At 43.0% G+C, this 19558-nt stretch overlaps 1 protein-coding gene across 5 annotated transcripts in view; it reads right to left on the bottom strand.

The window, feature by feature from the left end:
• spry4 (sprouty homolog 4 (Drosophila)) overlaps positions 1-19198 on the bottom strand; it is a 55595-nt gene extending 36397 nt beyond the window's left edge. For 2 of the 5 annotated variants that reach the window (XM_063052647.1, XM_063052646.1), the window contains exons 1-2: positions 18883-19198; positions 15994-16857 (exon numbers count right to left, since the gene is read on the bottom strand). In XM_063052647.1, coding sequence (XP_062908717.1) covers positions 15994-16818 — 825 coding nt within the window. In that variant the 5' untranslated portion in view covers positions 16819-16857; positions 18883-19198. Of the gene's footprint in view, positions 1-15641; positions 16858-17187; positions 17522-18882 lie in introns of those variants that run through there. The other 3 variants (XM_063052651.1, XM_063052648.1, XM_063052649.1) reach the window with 3 other exon arrangements.
• Between the last annotated feature and the right edge of the window lie 360 nt (positions 19199-19558).

Below are 19558 nucleotides of genomic sequence, written 5' to 3'. Positions count from 1 at the left end.
GGGGCAACCTACAGGTGATGCCATCCTTCCAGCGCCAACATAGCATGCCCACAACTCACTAACCCTCATGAAATGCCTCTGCAATGTCAGAAGAAATGAGAGCACCAGGGGGAAACCCACATGGTCATGGGGACCATGTACCAACTCCTTATAGAGAGTGTCAGGAATCAAACTCCTATTGGTGATTGCTGGTGGTGAAAACCATTGCCTTGCTTTACAACACCAGCAATCACTGCTGTGCTAACTGCTACACCACTATGCAATCCACCAGGAAGGAGGATGTATATAATATATTTCACGTTGCAGTTCCTTATGTATTACACTGTACTGCTGTTGCAAAACAACAAATTTTGACAACATATCTGTACACCAGTAATAATAAACTTGATTCTGCATCTGGCAGTCCCAGAAGGATAAAAGATGAAATGCAGCAATTTCCAGTTAATTGGACTATCGATGACTAGGGACAGCCGCTTATTTGGGACAACTCCAAAAGAACAAAAACAAATGGAGAAAATTGCCGGGATTCCCTTCATTTATTTGGGGCACTATCTCACCTAACTGGGCCAGGAGACTGTTGCAGAAGTTTCTGACTAGCGTCAGTAATGTGCAATTGTGTGATCGCTGCACCGAGCTTAGCATGAACAGTTTTTAAATAGCATCAGTTGCGTGTGTTTGTTTTCAAAAAGCAGTGATTTTTGTCACTGATAGGTGGTGAGAATTAAGCAGTAAGACAACACAGAACTGTTTTGCTCACTGCAGTTTCAAGCATTCAGGCTTGGAGATGCCAGAAATGGCTGGGAGTAAAATTGAAACGATTTCACTACTTCAACAAGTTTGGGACTAAGAGAGATTTGAAGGTATTGGCAATCACCTTGAATGAAGATACGGAGGATGCAATTACTGAAAGTGTTGTCCATTATTTACACTTGGTGCCTACTCTGACGTTGTTCATTTACACTGGGGGCTGCAGACCTGGGGTCCACTGACCCCTCAGTCAATGGTGGAGGTCCATGGCATAAAAACAGCTGGGAGTCCCTGATGTACAGTCAATCAAACGAACATGGCAGTGTACGCTAGATTAATTCCTCCAACAGTAACTATTAGAAACTAAAACACTGTTTTAACATATTGTAGTCGTGTTGGTAATATTCTAATTTGTTCTGGATTTCATTTAAATATATAATTTGTTACTCAATTAAATGGCATTTAGTCTATTTTAATACCTTTTAAACTATTTCCATGAATCTTTGGCTAATCAGGGAAGGCACTTAATTGGGCTAAAATGTACTGGTCCCAATGTGCCCCAGTTAACTGAAATCCATTGTATATTTATTTTAATAAAGGAATATTCTGAGATAGAAACAGAAACAAAAGCAGAAATCCAAAGCGCTGATGTAATCTGTTGGCAAAAAAAAACGCACCATTCAAAAAAATGTAAAATAACTGCACCATCTCTTGGGCAGCGGGAAGCATTCCTATTTATTACCACTTTCCGGATGGTCAAGAACATTTAAGTTAAAAATTACTTTTCCCCCAGGATTGGTTTCTTCAGTGAGTTCCTTTAATTGTTTGTCATTCTTTTTATAGTTTGGTTACTAATCTCTTGGCCCAGAGGATGTCTGAAGCTAGAAAATGCTCAATGCACATATCTTTAGAGTAACTCACTGAGAAGTGAATAGCAACCAGGGTTCTATTTTTACTTTTCTATTGAAGCAATTTATTATTAGTAACTTCATCATATTCAATGTCACACTGATGCTTTCCTGCCACCGCAGTTGTAACTGTTCAATGGGGTGAAAATCAAAAGACCAGAAATGCAATCATGTGCCACTAACAACAGAAACAAAACTTTTCCCTGAGTGAAATATGATTAAGACCAGTTCAGTATAATTTCTGGAAATTCAGCTACGCACTTGCCAGTCTGAGTCACATCTGTGCGACGGACAGACGCAATTTCCGTGACAGATGCACATCAAAAGGTGTCGATCTGCCCTTGTGGGATTGCATTTGGAATATTTCACACATATTTGGTGGGCCTACATAAGGGAGGGCACAGTGTAGTGAAAGCTTATTAGATTGCTTTTCAAAATAGAAATTGTCGGAGAAAGAGAAGTTAAGCAGACAAGTCTGTTTCTAAAAGTCGAAAGTAGGCCTTCTGGAGCAGGATAGTGCACTGGAAGAATCTTTGGTTATCTGTGAGCCCGCTACCGGTTTAATGCCCAGAGGTGGCCTGTTCTGGGGTTGGACCACCGTCAGCGTCTGTGAGTGGGTGGTTGGGAGAGAGAAAAGAAGCTTATTTTGCTGCTGTTGCTTTGTTTTGCTGCCGTTAGTATGTTACAGAGTCATAGAATCATAGAAAAGTACAGAAATAGGCCCTTTGGTCCATCTAGTCTGTGCCAAACTATTTAAACTACTGTACTTCCATTGATCTGTACTGGGACCATAGCCCTCCATAACCCTATCATCCATATACTTATCCAAACTCCTCCTAAATGTTGAAATCGAGCTCAAGAACAGCTTGTTGTTGATGCTGTTGTTAGTGTTGTTGTGGTGAACATGGCAGCCATGCAAACTGGGTGCCAGAATGTGTGCTGACACTTGCAGGCTGCCCCCAGTACATTCTAGTTAACGCAAACAACATATTTCACTGTATGGTTCGATGTGTAAATGAACTCGAATCTGAATCTGAATCACTACTGACTCAGTCAATCAGAACATTCAAGTCTGACATTGACAGACTCTTAGATATTAAAGGGTTCAAGAATTCAGGGATATATTCCTATTGGAGAAGAATAACACTGAATATAAGATCACACACGATGCTATTGAAAGGCAGAACAGACAATAGGAGTTGGATAGTCTACTCCTATTCCACTTCTTGTTCTCCATTTAGAACAGGTGTTCCCAACCCTTTGTAAGCCATGAACCAATACCATTAAGCAAGAGGATTGTGGACCGAAGGTTGGGAACCACTGATTTAGAACATTGCCAGGATTATTAGCCAATCAGGCAGCATCAACGGAGGGGAAAAAACAGTTGGCATTTTGGGCCAAGACCCTTCATCAGGACAAGAAGGGAAGAGGGAAGAAGCCGGTATAAGAAAGTGGGGGGAGAGGAAGGAGAGCAAGCTAGAAGGTGATAGGTGAATCCAGGTGAGTTGGCAAGCGGCAGGGTGGGGGGAGAGGAAGGAGAACAAGCTAGAAGGTAATAGGTGAATCCAGGTGAGTTGGCAAGTGGCAGGGTGGGGGGAAGGTGGATGATGTGAGAAGCCGAGAGGTGACAGGTAGTAAAAGTAAAGGGTTGAAAAACACTGAAACTTTTAGTTCAAAGTTCCAAGTTAATTTATTATCAAAGTACATATATGTCACCATATACAACACTGAGATTTGTTTTCTTGCAGGCATACACACTAAGTCCAATAACCATAATAGAATCAATGAAAAACTGCACCAACAGGGCAACAACCAGTGTGCAAAAGACAGCAACTGTGCAAATACAAAAAGATAATAATTTTAATAATAATTAAAATATTAATAATAAATAAGTAAGCAATAAACATCAAGAACACGAGAGGAAGAGACCTTGAAAGTGAGTTAATTGGTTACGGGGACAGTTCAGTGACGGGGCAAGTGAAGTTGTCCCCTCTGGTTCTAGAGCCTGATGCTTGAGGGGTAATAACTGTTTCTGAACCTGGTGCTGTGGGGCTGAGGCTCCTGTATATTCTTCCTGATGGCAGCACAGAAAAGAGAACATGACCTGGGTGGTGGGGGTTCCTGATGATGGATGCTGCTTTCCTGTAACGACACTCCGCGTAGCTGTGCTCAATAGTGGGGATACTACGCTGTATCCACTACATTTTTCAGGATTTTCCGTTCAAAGGCATTGGTGTTTCCATACCAGGCTGTGATGTAGCCACACAATATGCTCTCCACAACACATCTATAGAAGTTTGTCAAAGTTTTAGATGTCATGCCAAATGTTCGCAAAGCCATATATGTGCTCAATCTATGTGGATTTAGCTAGTCCTGTCAAAGGTGGACTAGTTAAATTCCACAGCACAGTCCTGAAGTCAGGACTGATCTCTAACTTCCACCCTCTTGGTCTAAGGCATGCTTCACTTTAAAAATATGCTTCAGTAAAATAAATAGATTATTGCATCAATGCTGCTGGAGTCCCATTGTTCTTCCATTCTGACAGAAATATAACCAAGTCATCACTGGGATATCCTACACATCCTGTATCCACTTGTACCCGGGAGGTGTTTTGCGTAATCCTGGATGTTCTTGGCATTTTTTGCAGTTTATTCCTTTTTCAAAGGAAATTAACATAAATAATCCTTTGAGATCTGAACTTCCTTTGCATCTATCAAAATATGTGTGCATGCACACCATAAGCACACATGTGCATCCCAGAATGAGACACCTGCAAAGCTCGAGCGAACAGTCTGTACCCAGGCTCAACACTGCTTATGGTCTAAATGGTTCTGATCTCTTGTGGTGAGAGCTCAAGATATTCCCTCAGACCTATGAATCATGACTCCACATTGCTGAATGTACTGTTTTGAAATGTTTGTATAATTTAAAGCAATAATTAGAACATGTCTCTTCCGGCATCTTTTTTTTAACTCCTCCACTGCAAAAGCCCATAACATAAACCACAACTCCATCTCTTGATTGGATCTTATTTGTCTACAGAAGTCTGTAAACACAAGAGTTTCTGCAGATGCTGGAAATCCAGAACAACACACACAAAATGCTAGAGGACCTCAGCAGGCCAGGCACGGCATCAAAGGAAGGGGATGGACAGTTGACATTTTAGGCCAAGGCCCTTCGTCAGGACTGGAAAGGAAAGGGGGAAGAAGCCGGAATAAGGGTGTATTTAAAGTGAAGGTTGACAATTCTTGATTAGTAAGGGCGTCAAATTTTGCAGGGAGAAGGCAGGAGAATGGGGTTGAGAGAGATAATAAATCAGCCATGATTGAATGATGGGCCACACTCGATGAGCCAAAGGGCCTAATTCTGCTCCTTTGTCTCTAGTCCTTATGGCCTCAATACATTCCTTTGCATCAGTGTCACTCATATCTTTCCCTTAATCAACACGCCCATCATGTGTTTGAAAGGTTATTTAGGCAGGACACAGCCCCTCAGTGTCCAGTGACGGCAGGCCCCTAGACTGTGGTCCTTCCCCACAAAGCCTTTGTGGTGGCTGCCCCCTACAATGTGTCAGTCGGCAGCTTTCATAGAACAAAAAGCAGAGAACAATACAGCACTGTATAGGCATTTCAACCCACAATCTTGCGCTGACCTTTGTTCAGTAATCCTGCCCCGCAATTAAACCAACCCTTCGCTCTTACACGGTCCATAACTGGTTCTGGCAATGTTGAAGTCTTGTTTGCATCGCCCTTTGTCTAGGACCTCCTTCTTGACCTTACCACCATAAATGACCCTACCAGGAGCTAAGTGCCAGATGGCTAAACTCCAGACAGCATCGCTCTCAGGATGTCAGGAACTCACAAGCCTGTCCACCACGACAAGCCGCCATTCCTCATTTCATCCACTCCGCAGCTATCTCAAGGGCAGTGTGCAACGGGGTTGAGGCCCCGAGTATGCATGAAGAACCTGCTGGGGAGGGTCTCCCTTTCATTTTCACTTGTGCTGACCTTTGTTCAGTAATCATACCCCATGATTAATCCAACCCTTCGCTCTTGCACAGTGGTGACTACTTGATGGACCTGTAGTCAAAGGTGTTTTCCTGCATGGACCTTTCTCTGAAGTACAGGTAGCACGGCAAGGTCCAACTGAATGGAACCATGTACAGCAGTGAGGCCATCTATTGATGGTTCTGATCTGGGTTAGATGGCCGTGTCTCTGGAGTGGAGCTGAGAACCGGCTATTTTCTGTCTCAAGACACTATGATCACAGTAAAAGAGGCTTTAAATAAGACTGTTACGTATAGGAGCAGAATTAGGTCATCAAATCTGCTCCATCATTCCATCTTGGCTGATTTATAATCCTCCAAAAAGTAGTGTATACAGTCCAGTCCCTCACGGGTAAAGCTCTCCTCATCACTGAGCACCATTGTCGCAGGAAAGCAACATCCATTATCAGGGATCCCACCAACCAGGTCATGCTCTCCTCTCACTGCTGCCATCGGGAAGAAGGTACAGGTGCTTCAGGCCTCACACCACAAGGTTCAGGAATAACTATTACCCCTCAACCATCAGGGTCTTGAACCAAGGGGGACAGCATCACTCAATTTCACTTTCCCCCATCACTGAACTGTTCCCACAACTTATGGACTCACCTTCAAGGACTCTTCAGTTCATGCTCTCGATATTTGTTTCTTCTTTATTTCTTCTTATGATTTCTTTCTTTTTATATTTGCACAATATGTTGTCTTTTGCACAGTAGTTGAATGCCCAAGTTAGTGCAGTCTTTCATTGATTCTATTACATTTTTATTATGGATTTGTTGAGTGTTCCTGCAGAAAAACGAATCTCTGGGTTATATGTGGTGGCATATATGTACTTTGAAATAGAGTTTACGTTGAGCACCCAACTAAATTTATCACTCACAATGCAGCCACCCCATACAAGATATATTTATACATGATGATGAAACATTAAGTGAGATCCCTCTTTTCCCTTTGATCATAATCAGGGACATCTGCCATAGCTCACATTCTAGTCACCTTTACACTTATCACCTTATACAGCAAATGCTTATGTGTGGGCTCATCACGTTCAGTTTGACAAAAACCACATTTGTGGGTTCACACATATTTGCAGAGACCCAGTAAGCAACTGATCGGTTACGTGCTCAAAATGCAGAACTGACAATGAACCTGAGTCTCTGTCAACAAGATAGGGATGACATTGATCATACAGAATTTATCTGTGCAGGTCAACTGTGAATTCTTTCACTTCCTCCCTCACCTCCATTCAGGGCCCCAAAGAGCCCTTCCAGATGAGGTGACACTTCACCTGTGATTCTGCTGAGGTCATCTACTTTATCCAGTGCTCCTGATGTGGCCTCCTCTGCATTGGTGAGACCCGACATAAAGTGAGGAGAACTTTGTGAAGCACTTCCACTCCATCCACAAAGAGCAGAATTTTGCAGCAGCCGACCATTTTAATTCCTATGCCGAGTTCCATTCTGCCACGTTGGTCCATGGGCTCCTTTGCTGCCACAGCGTGGCCCCTCTCAGGCTGAAGGAGCAACACCTCATATTCTGTCTGGGTTGCCTTCAGCCTGATGGCATGAACATCAAGTTCTCCAACTTCTAGTAATTTCTCCCTCCTCCTTCTCTCTTCTTCTATTCCCCACTCTGGCCTATTACATCTTCTCCTCACCTGCCTGCCACCTCCTTCTTGCCTTTGTCCCTTGACCCACTCTCCTCTCCTATCAGATTCCTTCTTCTCCAGCCCTTTGCCTTGTCCACCCATCATCTCTCAGCTTCTTACTTCATCCCTCCTCCTCCCCCACCTATCACCAATCATCATGTAGCTTGTGATCTTTCTCATCCCCCCAACACCTCCTTCTTATTCTGGCATCTACTCCCCTTCCTTGCCAGTCCTGAAGAAGAGTCTCGACCCAAAACATCAACTGTTTATTTATATCCATAGATGCTGCCTGACCTGCTGAGTTCCTCCAGCATTCTGTGTGTGTGTTGCTCGGACTTCCAGCATCTGTAGAATCTCATGTTTAAAATTTGTTGTTAACTAGTTAAATTATTAGATGTTTAGCAATTCAATGAAGAAAGTTGTATTAACTTAAGACTTGCTTTTCCCTTATGTCCTTGGCAAAGAGTAAGCTAATCTAATTGTGTTAAGTGCAGTTTCAAACTTGCTGAATTCTGGAAACAGGTTCTCTTGCAACTGCTATCTACAGATAGTCCTTAAGTCTTCTCTATTTTAACTAACAAATCCCTGAGGAGATCGGTTTATCACCAAAGACTCTAGCAGATTTCTGCAGATGTACCGTAGAGAGCGTGCTAACTGTCTGGTTTGGAGGGGCCACTGCACAGGATTGGATAAAGCTGCAGAGGGTTGTAAACTTAGGCACGGGCAAATGTTGTAAACATGGGCACGCGCCCCCCCCCCCACCATCGAGGACACTTTCAAAAGGTTTAATCCACTATTAAGGACGCTCACCACCCAGCACACACTCTCTTCTCATGCTCCCATCAGAGAGGAGGTACCAGAGCCTGAAGACACACGCTCAAAATTTTAGGAATGGCTTCTTCCTATCTGCCACCAGATTTCTGAATGGACAATGAACCCATGAACACTACCTCACAATTTCTTGCTTTCTTTTTGCACCACTTATTTAATTTTATATGTATATGATTGTTTTAGATATATTATAATTTATAGTATATTTATGTATTGCACATAAATATACAACACAACAAATTTGACAATATGTGTCAGTGATAATAATCCTGTTTCTGATGCTGGCTTCTGTCCCATTGATACTGAGCTCACAGGTTAACTTTGAAGGTGGTTCGTCACCGCAAAGAGGCATAGATCTTTTTATAGGCAGGAATGACAGATTCAGTAACCAATGTTGTTTGAAAGAATGAACTCTCTATTGGTAGGTTAATAGCCTTTGTTTTATGAATCCCATTATGTGAAAACCTATCTCTAGCATTCATCCTTGTGTCTCTCTGACTATTGGTCCAGCTCAGGGGTAAGTAAAGTTGCTGAAGCTGATTTTCCTTTGTGTTAAATTTGAATTAGTATTCTAGTCCCTCACACTGGCATAGAAATTTGTCATAAATTATAATTAATGAGTCATAGTGTATTACAGCACAGAAACAGGCCCTTTGACCCAGTCATCCAAGTGTTTTTCCTCAACCAGCCTCTTTGCCTTTGTTTGTCCTGTACCCCTCTAAACCAGGGGTTCCCAGCCGGGGGTCTATGGACCCCTCAGTTTAGGGTAGACATCTCACGGCATAAAAAAGGTCGGGAACCCAAACATTTCCCATCCAGTTACCTGCTCTAATGAATTCCAAATCCATATTCACCACTTCCACTGGCAGCTCGTTCCATAAAATCACCACCCTGTGTGCAGAAGTTGCCCCCCCAGCCCTTTTCAACTGTTCCCCTCTCACTTTCAATCTATGCCCCCTAGTTTCAGATTCACCTACCCTTATATTGTAAAAAAAATCACTATATATAAAATATATAAATATTCTAGTTAATCTACAGGAGCCGGACTTATTGGTCTACATGTGTAACGGCGGCCACATCTTATATCAGGTAAACAATCTTTCTAAGTCAGCCTGAGAGATGACTTATACTCAGAAATTTATTGTGGAATTCATCCCAGTGTCGTGACCAATGTTTAGTCCTCAACCAACATCACCAGAGCAGGTGATACAATCTCTTATATTAGTCACATACACTCAGTGGCCACTTTATTAGGTACTTCCTCTACCTTCTGCTGCTGTAGCCCATCGCCTTCAAGGTTCAATGTGTTGTGTGTTCAGAGATGCTCTCTGCACACCACTACTGTAACACTAAGACCGTAAGACATAGAAGCAGAATTAGGCCGTTCAGCCTGTTGAGTTTGCTCTGCCATTCCATCATTGATGATTTACTATACCTGTCAACCCGATTCTCCTGCCTTCTCCCCATAACCTTTGACACCCTGATTAATCAAGAATCTATCAGCCTCCACTTTAAATACACTCAACGACTTAGCCTCTACATCCATCTGTGACAATGAATTCCAAAGATTCACCACCATCTGGCTAAAGAAATTCCTCCTCATCTCTATTCTAAATCTACATCTCTCTATTCTGAGGCGGTGCCCTCTGGTCCTAGACTCACCTACAATAGGAAATATCCTCTCCACATCTACTTTATCTAGGCCTTTCAATATTTGTTAAGTATCAATAAGATCTCCCTTCATTCCTCTAAACTATGATGAGTACAGGCCCAGAGGTCCTCGTACATTGGTCTTTCATTCTTGGAATCACTCTCGTGAACCTCCTCTGGACCTTCTCCAAGCCAGTACATCCTTTCTTGGATAAGGGGCCCAAAACTGCTCACAATACTCCGAGAATGGTTTAAACGATACCTTATACAGCCTCAGCATTACATCCATGGTCTTATATTTTAGTCCTCTTGAAATGAATGCTAACACTGCATTTGCCTTCTTTAAGTTAACTTTTGGTAACATGTGGTTAATTGAGTTAGTGTTAGTGTCAGCTTAAACCAGTCTGGACATTCTGCTCTGCCCTCTCTCATTGATAGGGCATTTTCCCCCATAGAACTGCCACTCACTGGGTGTTTTATGTTTCTCACACCATTCTCTGTAAGCTCTAAAGACTGGTGTGTATGCAAATCCCAGGAGATCAGCAGTTTCTGAGATACTCAAACCACCTCATCTGGCACCATCAATCATTCCACAGTCAAAGTCATTGAGTTGTTGTTACATGATTGGATGATTAGATATTTCCATTAACAAGCAGGTGTGTCTAATAAAGTGGCCACTGTATATAGATTCCTGAAAAATGGCCCATTAGATATTAATTCAAAAACGTCTGTACTTCATTAACTGCAAGGCATTAAGAGATGCCTTGAAAGAGGAGTAAAATGTTTTATACAAATATAAAAGTACGAGCTGGCGCCATGGCCGTGGTTTGTGTAATGTTTCACAGTGTCAGCTGTAAGACTGGAATTCTGATTCCTGCCAGTCTGTAAGGAGTTTGTACGTTTTCTCCATGACCACGTGGGTTTCCTCCAAGTTCTGCAGCTTTCTTCCACATTCCAAAGACGTATGGGTTAGTGTTTGTAAGTTGTGGGCATGCTATGTTGGCATATGGTGACACTTGCGGACTGCCCCCAGTGCATCCTCGACTCAAACGACACATTTCACTGTACTTTTCAATGTTTTGACATACCTGTGATAAGTAAAGCTAATCTTTACTTGTTCTGCTTAGGTAACTAGAGGCATGCACTTACATTATGTAGGTGTCTGTGTGTGAAGATCAGGGTGAGGACAATTGGCTGCCAAACAGAAGCAGCTGATACCAGCCCCATGGGACACCACAGCGAAGGCCAACCTACCCTCGTTCAACTTTGCCTTGGAAACGCAAAGGCCCTTGATATTGACACAACCAACCCAGAAGTTGGAGCCTATATTGCCCCCATCATTATTGGGAAGACATGCGCTCCCTGAATTATCACGGAAAGTTTAATTCAAAACTGCACAAGTTATACATTCTTTGGGAGAAAAAAATCCTTAACACGACCAAATCAGTTTTTTTATCATCAATATATTTTTCTGATTCATACATACATCACATTTTCCCCTTTTATTTTACACAATCAAAGAAATCTCACAACAAGAGAAAATCTAAAATAAATACTATAAAATAGAACCTTCAAATAAATATTCTTACAAGAACCCTTTTCCAACAGAATCCGAAACAGAACTCTACACAGCTTTCCATGTTAACACAAAGGTGCCAAGTTAAACATGAACAGGAAATTGTAATGACTGGTACTGATAGCTTGAATTTCAATGAAGTTCACAATTACTCAAGTTGTTTCTTAAAGAGTACCACACAAATGGAGATTTTGATAGGTGCCAACTTAGTTGGGTTTTTTTTATTCAGGAACTAGAAGGGATGAACTTCAATTCTCATTTGAGTCTCATTTAATTCTGCTTTCCATCTCTCTTTCTCTCTTTCCCATGCAAATGAAGTATTTTGATGGCACAATAAAAGCTCAGGGAAGGAACCCTCACACATATTGAACCATAATATTACGGAGGAGAATTAACTGTCGTCTGGTGGTTTTGTTACAAGCTTAAACCTTTTGTTTTGCCTAAGGTGCTGACATATACCGAGGTATGGCTCTGATGTCTCAGACTGCCTTGTGCACTTTACCCAAGTGGTCGCATATAAGCCCAGAGTGCTGTGCGGTCCCTTCCAACCAACTGAATGACGTCCTCAACGAACCCAAGCGCTTCCTTCGACCGCCACTCACGCACAAGGGTTTTCCAACACGGGTCATTAACTATCAATCACAGGAGTAATTTTTGCTCTGTCCCTGTAAGCTCATTAAACCCGTCCCCTATTAACCAATAACAACTGACATGTTTGGGGAAGACTGTAGATGGTAGTTTACACAGAGGAGACTGATGAGGACCTGCCATCCCTGACATTTGTTTTCCGATAGAAAGACTACCACCAAGTGACCCAATGACCTACCTTTAACATTCAGTAACATTGCTGTAATGAGGAGAGCCTAAAATGCATTGGACCTCTGACTGGCTTTACATCTAAGCCTTTCTTCTCTTCTCAGGCATTTATACTTTTGTAGAAAGTGCCTTATATACCACCAATCACTATACCAGGAACAGCCTCACTGCACTGAACGGGTTGTAGCAGGGGGGAAAAAAGCATCTCTGCCAATGGGACGGTTTTTAAAGAAAGCTTCCTGCCTTTAGAACTACTGTATTTACAGAACAAATAGGAACGTGCACAGATTCCACCGTGGCATGTTACATTCAACAGAAGGGAAGAATATTTTTAAGGCTGTATCAGCCATACAGGTACACTTACAAAACAGTGACAACATAGTAGGAACAGCAACACCAAACTGAGCTGGGCAGATGTGGAGAAAATACAATCCGACATAAAGAGCCTACATTCCATTTAGTTAAACAAAAAAGTGGAGCTATGCTGCGGGCAGGCACCTGTATATGGCCACGCATTAGCCTGGCTCAATTTGGGGATCTGAATTTTATTTGGGATGGCAGGGAAACGGAGGATAACGTAAAGGAGGCAAGAAGTCCCTTAGCTCCCCGCCCCCCCCCCCCCCCCACCACCAACAAGACTCCTGTCAAAGAAAGCGGCACACAATACACGTTTATACATTGTGAATTGAATTACAACAGGCTGACAGTTTGGGTAAATGGAAGCAGCGACAAAGGGGCTAAGCACTTGTCTGTGACTTGTCTATGGAACATCACGTTACTGAAGCTGTCATTTCACATCCTCCATTCAGACGACCGGCTTTGTTCTTTCAACATTCGTGTTCAGCACTGCAAGGCTGAACTGCCTTTCTTTCAAACGCGTGGTAGAGCCCCGGACTGACTAGCACCGCGACCAGAGGTTTCCCTTGCCGGGGTGAGAACAACAAGAAGGGCAGCATCGCTGGCGCAATATTCTATTCACTCCCTGATCACTATTCTGGTTGGCCACGAACATCCTGTTTCCATTAGTCATGCTGGTCTGGAAATTGGAGTTCTGTCCCCTGTGGGTCATCACACCACAAATAGCAAACACTGCACTTGCTTCGTTTGCCAGCAATTTTCAGGACAGAATCGGAGGTTAACCTGCTTAATTTACCTTTAAAGCTACTTTTATGGGGCTTCTCAATAAATAACTGTCAGTATAAATATGCAGAATCAATTCTGCGAAATATATATGCATTGCAGTCTGTGTGTGCACTTCACAGACTTAGTCTCATGACCCAGCAATATTATCAATTGTAAGCATCTGTTCTGTTTTTTCCCAACCTTTTTCTAATTCTCTAGATGGAATAATCATGTCAGTCAGGATTTTAACCATATTAAAATAATTCATTGCCCTAAATTGTTCTTCCCCATAGTTATCAATTCCGCCACAGACATTCCCAATCCTGGCTGTGAAAGGAGAGTGGGGCATGGGGCTCACAACCCTATCCTGTAAAATTCCAGAGCTACAGAAACTCCAAAGACCTCATCCCTAGGACAGGAAGGATCTTAAGATGGGATACACCTGGGGTCAACTTAAAAGGGTGGCCCGGGACTCAGGACTCGGGCGAGCTGCTCTCAGCTGCCTGTGCCCCAGTAGGGTGATGGCTTTACACGCACACATTTATCACTCAGCAGATACCAGAATGGTAGGTGCTGTCTCTGATTAACCTTTCTTTTTAAATAACTTACTATCAAGAACACATATTTTTAAAAATTTAGCTCAAGAATGTTTCTGTTTTTCATTATTTTTAGAAAAACTTAAGACTTTTAAGGTCTTGTGAATATTAAGCACAGATGAGAATAGTTGATGGCAGCTCCACAGAGAATAGGTTGAGTGGGTGGTTTTTCTTTACAATTCAAGTTGTCCAATTTCCTGTTCTTTTTGTCCAATCAGCTCCCCTGGTCTGTTTACGACAAGGCCTTACACAGCTTCATAGGTGCTAATGTTGACAATCCGGGCCTTCTCACACAGCCCACGGTCATCGTTGTGCTGCATTGAGTCGATTAGAAGTATTACACTACATTGGGACATTGGAGATCCGCCGTGGGTGGTCCCAAACCCAGATGCAAAAGGAGGGTTTGGCATTGGGGGGGGGGTAACAACCCCATCCCGTTAAAAACCGGAGCTACAGAGATGCCAACATAAGCTCCGAAGTCCTCATCCCTGGGAGAGGGGAGACCTTCACCTAGCACACGTATGAAGTGATGTGATGAAAGCAGAAGCCACACGGCCAATCAGGCTTCGGCCCAGGGTCAGAGGACCTGGTGAACTGCTGTTGGCAGCCATGCCCCAGCAACAAAAAGGGGATGGGTTTAAGAAAAAGGTGGTACAAGTTACCTACAGTGGCCCAAATCTGCATAGTATTGGCAGTTAAAAAATGTTTAAAAATACTAAGACATCACATGTGCCTTCTGTTCCCACAACCATATTTATAGTAATAATTATAAGATATTATTTTCATATCTAGTAAAATGTTATTTGCATTGTTAGCAGTTATTTACTTGGTTGATTTTATTCTGAAAGGAACTATTGTCGTCTGCCCATGCCTCTAGTGCTTGTAAGGCACAAATCTCTCACACCAACAAAATAATCCCACTAATTACTGGCATGACTGGCGTACTAAAAAACTCTTGTGATGCAAACCAAATAAAAGAACAGACATGGATTTAATTAGGAACAAAAAAGGAAACACGAAATTTTGTTGAAGATGAGTAACATACATAAAAAATATTTTTCAAAACACTTAATCGTGGACCCTTTCTAGTATTCAGGGGATGGCTTTCCTGTTCCCTAAAGTTAAATATCCTAACACATCAAAAGCTTGAGTGACCCATTGGGTAGAGAGCGAGAATCCTTACCTACAAAACACAAAAATAGTTTGCTATATTGCTTCAAGACTCCAGCCTAAAGTGTCTAGCAAGGTTTTATCTCCATCCACTAGTACCGTTGTCAATCAGACAGTACACTGAATTTTGCAGTCAGTATCATTTCTTTTAAATGCCCTTTGCTCATACGTTTTGGCACAACATGGGTCAATAGTTCTAAGCGTGACTGATTGAGGGATGTGTGTAATCTGGGAAATTTAAGGGAATAGTAGCAATTGATTGTATTCCAAAACAAAAAACCTGCTTCTGTAACCCTGGAAAATATTAAAAGGTGTCTGGGTAAATTCAGTATGAGATGTTTATATATTGTCTTTAAAAAGCAATGGATAATGGTGATTCTGAAACACCTGAGCACCAGTTCAGCCAGTTACACTACATGGTAGGATTTAGAGGTAGTGATGTAAACTGTTTAAAATTCCGTTTGCCCGTTCACCCCACCTCCCCTCCCCCACCCCACTGTCCCAACACCCCCACCACATCAACGACAACAAAAAAAAATGAAACCCTTTAGTTTTTAAGAGGAGTATCAGGGGTAAAGACGTGGATTTCGACAGAACTTTTGAAAACCCCATATTTAGCTGCTTCTAAAAGGCTTCACTTAATTATATATTAGGTCCTTTTCAGAAAGCTGCAGGAAAGGTTTGCCCACTCAGTACTGAATAAACCATGTATTTAAAAAATAAACAAAAAAAAAACTTGCAAAGGGCCGAACCAATAAAGTACGGATGCGATCAATGGTAACGCCAGCCCCGCATCATGAGGGTTTGTCCGCACTGCAGGCCGACACCTCCGGAACCTTACAGTACACGCTGTTGGAATTCTTGCAACGGCAGCCCGGCCTACTGACCGTGTCATAGAACTTCTGCGCCAGCTTGACGCACCCAGTCGCCGGCAGGTAGCAGAACAAGCAAGGCAGGAACACGGACATGGTGCCCATGCAGCACCAGCGGGCACAGCAGTTAGAGTGGGAACAGGAACACGGGTGGTCTGCGCAGGAGCCCTCCTCGTCCTCATTGGTGCAGTGATAGAAAATTCCTCTGACCAGACACATGCAGGTCGTATAGTTCACAATGTCCTGCGGGCTGCACTGACAACTCTGATTGCAAACCCAGCAGTAGGGAAAAGTTCTGGGTGAGGTGCAGTGAGTACACTTGCATTTCCCGCAGCCCTCGCAGAGTAACACGTGCTTGCCAGTCTCCTGGCGCTGGGAGGTCTCTTTAAGATCGATCGCTTTGGAGCCGGATGACTTGGGCTGTGATTGAACGGCCCTCTCACAGACAGGCTGATCGGCCACGGACGGCGGGGCAGCGTGGTCCAGCAGCCTCTGATCCGACGAGGTACTGCTGCTGCTGCTGATTGAACCAGGTCTACTGCTGGAAGTCCAGGACAGGCTGCTCTGGCTGGAGAGCTGGTGGTGGTCACAGCCCTGGTCGCGGGGGCCACCGGATGTCCTCTCTTGATGGGGCTGCCTGCTGTGGGCGCTCGGGTTCCTGCTGGGCTGGGTGGCGATCGGATTTTCGACGTAATCATTCTCCAGGCGGTTTGGTTTCATCTGGTCCATGGGCAGGATTGTGGTGTGTTGCAATCTGCCATAAGGCAAGCGGCCGTCCAGCAAGGGTTGGAACACGGAAGCGGGGCTTCCAGCATTCCCGAGGGAAATCCGAGACTCCATTTGCCTCAGTCTTCTTGATCCGCACTCGAATTCCACTCCCTGCAACAAAGAATTACCAACATTTTAAAACATTAAACACAAGAGATTCTGTGCAGATGCTGGAAATCCAGAGTAACAGACATAAAATGCTGGAGGAACTCAGCACGTCAGGCAGCATCTATGGAGATGAATAACGAGCTGACGCTTCGGGCGGAGGCTCCTCATCTGGACCTGATGTGACGCAGTGAAGGGTTTCTGTCCAGAAAATCGACTCTTTATTCTCCTCCGTGGATGCTGCTTGGCCTGCTGAGTTCCTCCAACATTTTGCGCGTGTTATTTTAAAATGTTCTCATATTGAAATCAATCAAAACTCAGCAACGTACAACGCACCTGGCCGAGACAAAGTAAAACTCCACTTGGTCTAAATATTACCGCTGAATTGGAAGCACTGGCAATTTCGACGGATATCTGTGGTCAAGGACACTGGCGGACTCATTCGTTGCCTTCCTGGTACTTGACGGTTTAGCTCATTATTAGTGGCTATTCCCCGAATATTTTTGTCATCGAAGTCACAGGTTCTTCATGCTGGGAACCCCACCAAGACCATTCAAGTCAACGTCACAGTCCTGATTTATTCTTAGATTCAAATAGATTTCCGGATTTGCCCGTTTCTGTCCACTTATGTGCCAAGCCTGTGCTGGTCGTGAACGCATTTCACTGTATGTTTCCAGTACATGTGATAAATAATCCTGAATATCAAAAACAAGAAACGAAAGCGGAGCTGGGAAAGAGGAAAACGTGTATAACTAACTCAAGGCCCTTAAAGAGTCATAAGCAATAAAGAGGAGCAATCAACTCTCCAATCCTTCAAACCAATAATATGTCCGCTCTGCTACAGTTAAAGTGATCGGTTATATTAACGTTATGACAGCCATATGGGATCTGTTCCCTGCTCGTATCTCCACCGCCTTGCCCTTTGATTTCTCTCCCACTCTTTGCTGGATTGTCAAGTTTTCTATTCATAACCCCGACTTGGCGCAGTAACCCACGGAGAGGGCTAGGCTGCTGTTTCCTCCAGTGCTTGCATTATCTACAGACATGTAAAAGGGGTGCATGTATCCCGAATAAACCGGAGATCGTTCGCACACACCGACCCAAGGAAGGAAGAATAGGCAAAATAATATCATCAAAATGCCCCAGATTAGACCGTTCCTTTATTCATTACGAGGTTAGAAATGCCCCCCTGGATTACTCCAGCAATATTTTATGAACTAAAACGCCCCTAACACGAAAACAGATGTTTATTCCATTTATTTAAACATTACACAGGGACATGGTTTATATACGGCGATGTTTTCTATTCTAAATAATACGACATTTGAACAAGCACAATAAGAGATCGAAGGATGAATCACTATTATAATTTTAACCGTGAAGGCAGCGAGTCTGCATCTGGGGCGCAGTCAATAATGGAATTTCATTCATAAAATTGCCGATTATGAATGGAGCCATTTGGCCGCACTCCGGGAGGCTAGGATGCGTTTTTCATCAATTTGAATAATCGATGCAAGCCATTGAAGGATACAATTAAACATATTTTCATAATAACCCTTATTTGTAATGGCAAGAGACGGGTTCGCACAATAAACCCAATATTTACCTCGATCACCTCGGAAATGTTATTAAACTCGACTCTAATCTGAGAACCGAGGTCCCGGTTTTCCATTTTAGTTAATACAACAGAATCAATGTTCAGATACCGAAAATATACTGCGTTTTTGTTTGGAGGTCGCCGAAACAGCATCTCGTCGAAATATAACATACCGTATGAGAATTTGAATAAAATCGGCACTGTAGAATTTATAAATAGACCTTTTCGGTATTCAAGATTTAAGCCTTTTCTAATTTTCTGACAGAAATTCGCTTAAACGATGCAATTTAGCATTAATTTTAAAATCCGTTGTCTAAAAGGAAAGAGGAATAAGTCTGATATTATCCTTAATACGATCTTTATCGGAATCATGTACTATAATACTTAACCCATGAATATAATGTGCTCAGCAATAATAAATAGAATATACTTACTTTAAACGTCCCCAGAATAACAACAAGTTCCGTTAACACCCAGGTGCAAAAGGGGGATGCTCTGCTTTGTAGATGCAGTACCGCTCGGCGTGAGGGCGCACAGTGGCAGATCCTGCGTAATTTTTGTGAATGAAGCGTTTGGCAGTAGCCGGGAGGGTAGTATTTTCTTTAATAATATATTAAATCAACAACAAATTTATAAAAAGGAACTTGATACCCCAGTGGTAAGCATTGGGAGTATAGAAGATGCAGTCGTTGCTTTTGCAGGTTCACTGTGGGGATTGTGGCTGAATCATTGATAAACTGCAGAGTCTCCGACTCAGTACCGTCCATCAGCCCCACTTTCTGTGAAATGCATTTTTTTCTCTCGCTCGGCGCTCATGAATGAAGAGGCACAGTCAGCACAGTGCGCAGGCGGCTTACTTGCAGTGCACTATGGGCCATGTAGTCTTTCACTATTTATTCTTCCCCGATCTGGAGACTCACGGACTACAATTCCCATCACCCACTGCAGGACGCCCCCGCTTCCCACGGTTTTATTTGCATACCAGTTTACTATTGGCTGTAAGTAAACACACGCGATGTTGATTGGATAATTAAAGAGGAACTGCCGCATCCGGTGAAAGATGATTGGGCAACTAGGAATGGGCTTGTAAATTTGCACTCTTATTGGACA

This window comes from Mobula hypostoma, chromosome 7 (assembly GCF_963921235.1).
Source record: "Mobula hypostoma chromosome 7, sMobHyp1.1, whole genome shotgun sequence".
Taxonomy (NCBI): domain Eukaryota; kingdom Metazoa; phylum Chordata; class Chondrichthyes; order Myliobatiformes; family Myliobatidae; genus Mobula; species Mobula hypostoma.
This window is presented reverse-complemented; position numbering and strand designations above follow the sequence as displayed.